The following is a 10118-nucleotide window of genomic DNA, read 5'->3' as shown; positions in this document are numbered from 1 at the left end:
TATTTGTGTCATACCTATTATTTGTAACTATTTACAAAGAGGATCTACATAAAATTGCTTTGATGTCAGCCTTTGAAATGTGCCCTAAGATTTATCTGTTTGAATTATTGTGTGACAAAACTTTTGTTCCCTTTTAAAGTCTCATGAGAAATTACGGTAAATATTTCTTGACAGTAAATGACACTGCTCTTACTAGACTAGTAAGACTAGTTACTGGTGTAAAGAAACAATAATTCTTAGTGATGCAAAACTCTTATTTCAAGAAAAGTTGTTTCCTTTCAGTGTCAGATGGAGACATTGATCTGTAATTAAACAAAGTTTTGGAAAGCATTTCCATTAACATGGATTGTCCCAAGATTTCTTATTATAACATAAAGTAGTTAAACATTGCTGATACGAACTGTTGAACTGAATTGTAACATTTCCTGTTGTCTCGGTTCAGTGTCAGTGTGTGTCCTGCCCTGGCCCCGTGTGCTGTGAGGATTCTTTGTTCAGATGTGTCCAAGGTCTGTGCTGTGCTTGAGGTACCTCTTGGTGACCCTCTCTGGCGCTCACCAAACCCGTCAGACGGGGCCTGGTGAGGGCTGGGTGATGCCAGGAGGAGCCAAACCCGGAGAAGACAATGGAGACACCGGTTCTGTGCTCCTGAGACATTCAGAACGCTGCTCATCTGAGCTTGTCGCGTGTTCAGAGCAAAGGGAATCAAACAATACATTTTGTCACCTCTATTGCTGCTGCAGAGGTAAGGAGCCCGATTTTTCAGAGTAACTGCTTCCATCAAGAGCAGTGTCTGTTACCAGGTAGGTTATAAAATGCTGGAGGACATTGCTGCTGTTCAGAGGTTCCTTGGCAGGCAGGAGAATGAGCTGAACTAAAGCTCATGAAGTTTAAAAATGGCAAGTGTCAAGTGTCACTGGGTATTCCACATGGGCTGCAATAACCCTATGCAGTAATGCTAGCTGAAAAAACATTTTTCAGATAAGGGGATGAGCATCCTCTTCCAAAGCAGGCTGACCAAAAGTGCTGAAGTGTGCTGCTGTGGCAGAGAAAGCCAGCTGGATCCAGGGCAGCACTGGTTAAATTAAGGCAGCAGGTTGGGAGTGTCAGTCTTTCCTTATCTTCACTAATTCTGACTGGAGTTCCGTGCCCTCAGTAGAAGAAAGACATTGACATGCTGGAGTGAGTCCAGCAGATGCCACCAAGATCAGAGGGCTTGGTAGGGGGTAGGACGAGACAGAACAGCTTTAAGCTAAGGGAGACCTTTCTGCTATCTTGAACTCTAATGGGTGGAGCCAGACCCATCTCAGAGGGCACAGGGATAGGAAAGAGGCAAGAGAGACGTTCTCTAGAAAATAAAGATTAAATAGTAGGAAAAGATTGGGTTTTCACCGTACAAGTGGTCAGAAATTGGAACAGGAGCTCAGGAAGGTTATGGGATATCCATCCTTGAAGATACTAAAGACTAAACTGGATGTGGCCTCGAGCCTGGTATTAATTTCTTCTGTTTTGAGCAGGGCTTTGCTCCAGATGACCTCCAGAAGTGTCTTCCACCCAACATGATCATATGTCTCTGAACCTTATCCTACAAGTGCATTCGCCTGCCAATTGTTTGTTCTTTCAAATGACTGTATGAGAGTTCTTTTACTTCTATTAGGAAACTTGTACAAGTATGTAAATACTTGCAGATCAGAGCTTTGCTGAGTTTAAGGTAGTGAGTTGAGATGTTTGGGGAAACAATTCTTGCTGCAGTAATCTCTGTCAAAAACAGAAGAGCCACTTGGTTTGCTGCAAAATCTCTTCTTGCAGTGAGGCTGTTTTTCAGCTAGATACCTAATTCTGTCTGTGAATAACTATTAATGGACTAGAAGTATATATTGGTTTTTTATAATTAAGCTGGATTCTATCACCAGCAACCTTCAATTTATATAGCCTTTTAGGCAGGAACAAGCACTTCAAATCTACAGCATAATGGCTTGTAGAGGAGATTAATGCTTTGGAAAAAAAGACCTGGGGGTGAAAATCTAGTGGTAAATGCTTGTATTATCACTGTGCATTCACATCCTATCTGTCTGCTGGACATATTGGTGACAGTCTGTAATTCAAAGTGTTTAAACTGTAGACACCACCAAAGACTTCACAACAGGAAAAAGCTGTCCTGTGCCAGGAAAAGTGAAATAAATACAGCCCATGAGGAAAAAAAAATTGCACAGGCAGGAAACTCAAAGTAATCAAACTGAAAAAGGAGAACAGCCCTGGACCTAAGCAAACTTGTTTACTATTTGGTTTTGCCTCTAGCTGTAAACTTGTCTTCATAGCTTCCCTCATAAAATTGGGTTGTGTGTGTCTCTTTACAGTTTCCTCTTATCAGCCGGGTTGCCGTGCTGTGTCACAGCCGCAGAGCCCTCGCTCTGGCCTGCAGTGAGTCACTGACATCCTGTCCAGCGCTGCGCTCCAGCCCGGCCCTCCTGCAGCAGCCACGGCCGAGGTCTCGTTTTCAGAAAGATTGGAGACAGCCTCTGTGCTGATAGAGGTGACTCCACTGTGCTAAAGCAGTTTTTCTTTCTTCCTCTGGTATTTTTAAATACAGCACCAAGCTGACTGTTGTTGTTGTTGTTCTAGAAACCAGAGAGTAAAAACTGCTTCAGTGGCACATGCAATTCAACACATGGATTTTTCACCAGATACTTGTGTAGTTAATTTCTTTTAAATGGAGAGGCAGGAATTGTGGTAAAGACTTATGTGGTAAGAAGGATTTCAGACTCAGAGCTGGCACAGTATCCCACAAGTGAAGAATAGAGAGACCTTCTCCCATTCCAAACAATTTGGAAGGTACAGGGCCCAGGATTTAGGTCCTTTCACAATAAACAAGTAACTCTAGGAGAGGGAACAGAAGGAGCAATAGGTACCTATACAGTGTGCAGAACCATTGGTTTTAGACAGGACTTCAAATTTTACTTAGATTTTGGATTTTACAGACATGGAAACAGCACAGAAAGTGTTGCCTGAATTTTAAAGTAAATCAACTATACGCTTAAAAATCTGTGTCTAATTCCCCTTCCTTTCCTTGGATTACGCTGTCTATCCTTCTGTTGGTTCCGATTCGTTAATTTCTCGCCCTCGGAACACGATTTTTCCTGTACAAACAGAAGCCAGGCCCTGGTGCCCGTGTGGGCCCGGTGAGGGCCGGCGGGGCCGCCAGGGGGCGCTCCGGAGCCGGGCCCGCCCCGCGCCGCCGCCTCCGGTCAGCTGGGCCGCGCTTCCGCCCGCGCCGCCGCCGCCGCCGCCGCCGCCATGCGCATCGAGAAGTGCTACTTCTGCTCGGGGCCCATCTACCCTGGGCACGGCGTCATGTTCGTGCGCAACGACTGCAAGGTACCGCCCGAGCGGCGCCGCTCTCCCCGCAGCGCTCACGGCCGCTCCCTGCGCCGGCCCGGCCTGTGCCGGCGGCCCCAGAGGCGCTCGGTGCCAGCGGCCGCGCCTCACGCGGGGCGCTCCCAGCCGGGGCCCCGGGCCGGGGCTGCTGCTGGCGGTCGGCACCGGGCCCTGCCGGGGTCCGCACGCACCGCCCGGGGCTGTGGGCGGGCGGGAGCCCGGGATGAGCGCAGCTGGTCAGAGCACGGTGCTGACAACACCGAGGCTGTTCGATCACTGTACGGGCCCTTTGCTTAATAGCTGCACTCAGTAAGCCTCGTTGTCCGTGGGTCCGTTCCAACTTTTAACTAATCAGTGAATCTGCGAAATTTCATGCTTTACTGATATTTAAATATAAGGACCTGGAGTAGTGCACTAATCTGGCAGCTGCTGTGGCCGTCGGCAACAGTAGAGGCTGAATTGATTCCAGTTTTTAGTAAGAAATAATACACTTCGCAGAGCAACACAGAATCCTCGCCCTTTAGTTTTCAGGCTTCGGCTTCAGGCGGCAGCAGGTGGGCGTGCGGCTGCGGGCAGTGCGGGCTGCAGGCTCCGCGGGCGGCGCTGAGGCCGCTGTCCCCGCGGGGCTCCGCTGTGACATCGCGGGCTCCGATGGGACCCGCCCGGCTGCGGCTGTCAGAGCAGCGCGGCCGCGGCCCCCCGCGCCGGCCTGACATGGGTGTGCACACAGTGTTGTGGATCGTTTCCCGTCTCTGCCGCGCTCTGTGTCGCTGCTGCGGGGCCTTGAGCCCCCGGCGGGAAGCGGAGCTTGCTCAAATCGCCTCCTGCCCGGCTCCGGCCGGGCTGCGCGCTCACAGCGGACACCAGCGCCGCGTTTGCAGGAAGATCACTTGTGAACAGGTGCTCTGTGAAAGGGCAAAATACAGTGGCAGGCGTGCCTGACTTGAGGTGAAAAAACTTGGTAGAAGAGTGTTAAAAAAAACCTATTCGAGGATGATTGCCTTAATTAAGAGTTTCATATTTTCTATTTCTTTTAGAATTGACTAGTAAGCGGGAAGGAGGATATGGCAGTAGAAAAAGAGGGTTTTCAAAACATGAATAATGTGTAATTCTGACAGTTTTTAAGTGAAGAGTCTCGTATTCTGTAGACTGTCTAGAAAAATAGGGAAAAAATAAAAAGACCAATTAAAACGTTCTGTCATATGTTTTAACAGCTTTCAGTAAATTCAGTCCAGGACTTAACTAATGTGCTTAGGACTCCTGCAGGGTAATCTTTGGGGTTTAAGGCTGCATCCCAGAAAACTGACGTTTTTGTGTGTGTGTGTTGCATTTAGTATGAGAGGTGTGAGGATTTTGTGTTCTCAGGGTGGTACTGTATCTAAAATGTGCTGGCAGCTGTAGAAAATTGTTTATTCATACTACAGGTTTGGCTTTATGGTTATTTTTGCAGCTGATAGTTCTCAGAACTCAGGTGTATTTTATGCATAATCACCTTAATTGTAAGTACTTATGCTTAAACCTGGCAGCTGTGAAAATGACTTTTTAATGAAAAAAACAGTATTAGTACTTGAAATTATTTTTGTTAATAGCTGTATTTTCTATAAAAATACTGGCTTTTGGAAGCTGAATATAATTTCTAATGAGCAGTATTGTTAGAGTAACCTCAGTATTTGATATCACACTTGCAGTGGGGCACGAATAATATGATTTCACTAAGATTTTCTTCTTTATCATCCCCTTCTTTAAGATGTTTAGATTCTGCAAATCCAAATGCCACAGAAACTTCAAAAAGAAGCGAAATCCCAGAAAGATGAGATGGACCAAAGCATTCCGTAAAGCAGCTGGCAAAGAACTGACAGTGGTAAGAAGCTGAACTGGTTCACAGGTTCCATTAGCACTAAAATGTCTCTTCTGTGGCACACATGGGCTGGGTGCCTTAAAGCGTTGTCATTTAATGAAATGAGCTGGGGAGAAGAGGGATTGTGGAAGAGAGAGAGAGTTTCTTGAGAGTGAGCTGTTCAGTCAGCTTGATTAAAAGCTGGATCTTCCCCCTTCAGGATGGAAGCCAGTGTATCAGGTGTCTGTGCTGGTAACACATGGTGGCTCCCAAGTCCAAGGCATTTTTTTCCCACCAATAAATCCTCTACTCTCTGTTCATATAAAATTGGTAGTTGTGTTTCTGCACAAATAATCTGAGTTACCAGGTACCTCGGGAATTCTCTCTATGTAGACCCCTAAAATATTTATATATGAAGTCTCTTTTAAAACTTGCAAAGTGTAGGAAAAGTCTTTGCAAAGATAGGAATGTTTGAAAAACAGTGTGAGACCTCAAATGCAATTTCAAAACAAAGTTGCTTCAGTGGTAAAAGTATTAAACATTCACATTTGGTGGGACAGTCCTTAAATAATTTAAGAGTTACTGTGACTTAATTACCTATTTTTTCACAGACTATTAAAAATTTAGTAAGCATTTTGACACAGTGATTTCCTGCCTTCTGTGGATCTTTCAAGGGAAAGAATGTGGTTTTATTTTTTAATGTGACTCTGAAAAGCCATGATTATTTAGCATCTTCAGTAATTGTGTTTCTTGCTTTTGAGTTGTTTCTGGCTTTGTTGAATTACCTTTTTGAAAATAACTGAATTTAAAATTACTTTATATATACATGTCTAAATAGGTGACAATATGTTTCACTTTTGAGATACATAATGTATTTTAAGAATAAAGCCAATATATGAAATTAGTGCTGTGTAACTGAGCTTTACCTCAACAAAAAACAACCTTTGGGCAGGGAGAAGTCCTCACATAAAACTGATATAAAGCTAAGTGTGCCTGACAAAAAAAAAATCAGGAAAATGTTTTTTCATCTTCAGCTCATGGGGATGGGGGGACATGGCTGGGGGGTGGCAGCTGTCCCAAATGCCAGAGGTATTGATTGAAATATTTCACAGTTTCAAATTAGAAATACTGTTTCAATATTCTTAAAATGAAATAGTGGTTGGTTTTTTTTCTAAACCATTTCAAAATTACAAGCTGTTGAGTAGAACTTATTTGTCCTGCAATAAATGCTTTCCAATCTACAGGTTTTCAATTTTGCCATCTAATCTACTCTGTATTTCCTATTCCACATGGGTTTTCTCTGTTCCTTTTGTCTTGCTAAGTAGAAAATAGCTGAGGGAGATGTTGTGGTAAATAGTTCTCTTCAGACAAATCACTGTGGCTCCTGACACTTTGAGGTCAAACACTCAACTCGATTTCTTTCTCATATTGTTCAAGTGTAGGAGCTGAGCTTCTGAAAGGGGGGAAAATCCCATGAAATAGTGACTGCTGCAGTGAGAATGCATTGATGTAAATAAGCTTCTGCATGTAGTCTAAATTTACTTTTTCTTGATACAGGATAATTCATTTGAATTTGAAAAACGTAGGAACGAACCAGTGAAATACCAGAGAGAGTTGTGGAACAAGACTGGTGAGTCATTATAGGAAAAATCAAAAGATGAAATTTTTACTTATCACAAATGTGTTTTCAAAAGACTGCTTAGAATATTGACAGGTTGTAGTGATTGTGTTTGAAATTACTGAAATCATGACCAAATTCTTAGTATGTGGAGGAGATTTGAGTTGTAAACAGGCGTGGAGTTTCACTTGATTTTTTTTTTAAGAAACTGGTTTGAAAATGACTACCAGAAGTCCTTTATTTTGAATTGTTGTCTTCAAAAGCCTTTAGTGGTTTTACAGCTTTTTAAGAAGCTTCCAATGTAAGCATTTTACATTGATGCATTTGTTTCTGTGTTTGTGCTCATTCCACTTCAGCTTGTTTCATAGATTCAATTGCCATAAAATAGGAGAAAAATCTGCTTATATTCATGTGAATGAATGCCACAAAGGAGAAGTGGTAACTTGCATCTTTTTTCAAGTGGAATCTTTTGCAGTGATGGTCAACTGTAGAAATTATGTGTAGACACAAAAGTGGAAGCCTAAATAAGTTGTAAAATACAAGTAATGAGAGTTGCTACACAGAACATTCCCTTATCCTGCTCTTTGGAGAAGGAATAGTTTCCTCTATATAGTGTAAGAGTTGCCTCTGGTGTTACAGGTATTATGGGAGTATTGGTAAGAGCTGCTTTACAAAAATAGCATGGATTTTCTGCTGCAGGGATTTAATTAAGCACATTTAAAACAACTTCTGCTTTATTTCAGTGGATGCAATGAAGAGAGTGGAGGAAATAAAGCAAAAACGCCAAGCCAGGTTTATTATGAACAGGTGAGAATTATTTGTGTGATGGGAACCCCTTGCCTGTGTGTGTGTTAGCCAACCTTTGCAGAAATGGGATGATCCAGTTTTAAAGAGCAATGTGCTTTGTGTATGCACAGTCATCCAAGGGATGGGGTAAAATACACTGGGTGGGCTCTACCCTGTGTTACTGGCTGTCCAAGGAAGTGTAGCTTTTGGACACCCAAGGATAACAGTTGAAATGTGATACTTGTTTGTATACAGAGTCTTAAGTTTAAACAAATTTCTGATAGGAGTTGGTACAGTGCATTTTTGGTGGTATTGTATCCAGTATTTTCTTGAATTGGTTTTCAAATATTTTTTTTACCTTTATTTCCTCATAATTGTAGTTATTTACAGCCTGTACATACCTTTAGTGAGAGGTATCATTAAAGTGAAAGCATAAATCTCCTCTTTGAAGGTAATGAAATCTAATTTTCCCCTTTCTCAGATTAAAGAAGAGCAAAGAGTTGCAGAAGGCAGAAGACATCAAAGAAGTCAAACAGAATATCCACCTTCTTCGTGCTCCCCATGCAGGTAAGAACTTGATCTGCTGGTTTGCCTGCACAGTTTTAGGATGAATGACTTATTCTACAGATCAGTAATCCTGTACATTTGTCATACAATTAATTTGTCGGTTGAATATGAAGAATAGTTCTTGCCACTAAATGTAAGCAGTGTCTTTGTTCTGAATCAAACATACCTTTTTTATTTATCTACTCCCGCATTCATCCTTTCTCTCCCTTATTTTGAGTGTTTTAAATTACACACAATACCTGGTGCTCCATGAACTGCACGTTTGTTATCCAATACATTTATCTAAGTCTTCCCTTTGAACTGATTAGTTGAACTCAACAAACTTTACCATGGAATGATACAAAATACAGTAGTTAACTTTGCTGCTTGAATTTCAGTCAGTTGTGTAGAACCTGCATAAAAATACTGTTCCTTCAGTAAAATCACATTTTAAATAATTTACTTTTAAAAGTACACTTAATGAAATAGAGTAATGAAGACAAGTTAAAAACATTTCCATTAGCTCTTGTTTTGTAAAAAACTTAACAGTAATTTTGTTTCTTCTTTATTAGATATTAATTAGAAGTCTGTTCTATGGTTTTTCTTAGGTTTTTTCAGGATATATTTAAACTTTGGTTTAATCTGTTCCCCCCTCCTCTTTTTTTTAAGGAAAGCAGAAAGATCTGAATTAAAAGGAATAAACTCAAGTGTTTATTTCTGTGTTTAGTTTGCTTACATTAAATCAATGATGCACAGCACTGTGTAGTACCTCAGCTCCCTTCTAGGTATTCTGCAGTTCTGACTGGGCAGAGACTAGAATCAAATCTAAATCTTGGATTTTTCTTTTAACATTCAAGTTAACATTCTTGCTGTCCAACACAGCATTCAGGAGGACTTAAATCTTCATTTAAAAACTAATGTGAGAAGGCCATTGATGTGTAATAAATAATGAATCTTTGTAATCCTTTGCAAGGTTCTGCCAGGTATTGGCAGCAGTATCAGCTTGTCATAGCAGATAAAACACAGGTTTGACTGTATTTTAGATTTTGCATGGAAACAACATCAGCTTTTCTGCTAAAACAGAACAGTTTTAGGAGGTGATAGAGGTTAGCAGTAAATGTGTTTGAGCTTGATGGATTTGCTCATAAAAAACTCCAGAAGCAATATATTTAGGCTGTTACACCTGGAAGAGGCGCATATATTGTTCAAAGAAAAAGTTGTTTGGATTTAGAGAAACATGTTGATTTGTTTTTTTTTCTTTTTGAAGGTACACCAAAACAGCTGGAGGACAAAATGGTGCAGAAGCTACAAGAGGATGTGCCTATGGAAGAAGACTCTTAAAGTGCTTTTATTTGCTATTTATATCTCTTCAGCAGTTAACAGTTCCTTACTGCCTCACCTGACATCATTCAGAAATATGCTTACAGTTGAAGAAAAGTACATTTTAGTCAATGATGGTCATTTACAATATGAATTATTTTTTTAATGAAAAATAATAGGATGGATACTAGTTTGGGCAATTCAAATTCTGCAATTTGAGAAAACCTTGTCAGCAGGATGGAGAATGAGGCATTATTGTTTGAGATACCATGTGCTCCTTGGAAAATTCCCTTTTTCTGGGTAATGTTTCCACATTCATGCAAATAATAAAAGATACTGGCCCTAAGCTTCTCTTACTTTTTCTGTTGTTCTTTCATAGAGGTGACAGCAGATAAAAATCTGTTTTAATGATTACGATGTGGTTATATTAATTTTCGTCAGTCCAGTGGGGTCCAGACTTATTTTCTTTCTTGTCCTGGGGAAAATTTTTCAATTTGAAGAATACAGTGTTTGTTTTATCTCCTTTTTAAGTCAGCCAGGATTCCATTGTACTTGACACCTGGCAAAACTAATGTTGATGCAGGACTTAGGTTGGAAAATATTAATGGTGATATCACCTAGTCTGGGGTTGGCCCTGCC

At 41.3% G+C, this 10118-nt stretch overlaps 1 protein-coding gene across 1 annotated transcript; it reads left to right on the top strand.

Annotated features, from left to right (window-relative positions):
* Nucleotides 1-3211: 3211 nt before the first annotated feature.
* RSL24D1 (ribosomal L24 domain containing 1) lies at nt 3212-9823 on the top strand. Its single transcript, XM_063412598.1, has 6 exons — nt 3212-3372; nt 5120-5233; nt 6767-6839; nt 7571-7634; nt 8095-8180; nt 9427-9823. Exons 1-6 carry the CDS (start codon nt 3292-3294, stop codon nt 9498-9500), a joined length of 492 nt encoding a protein of 163 aa, XP_063268668.1. The 5' UTR covers nt 3212-3291; the 3' UTR covers nt 9501-9823.
* The last annotated feature ends 295 nt before the right edge of the window (nt 9824-10118 follow it).

This window comes from Prinia subflava, chromosome 15 (genome assembly GCF_021018805.1).
Source record: "Prinia subflava isolate CZ2003 ecotype Zambia chromosome 15, Cam_Psub_1.2, whole genome shotgun sequence".
In the NCBI taxonomy this organism is placed as follows: domain Eukaryota; kingdom Metazoa; phylum Chordata; class Aves; order Passeriformes; family Cisticolidae; genus Prinia; species Prinia subflava.
This window is presented reverse-complemented; position numbering and strand designations above follow the sequence as displayed.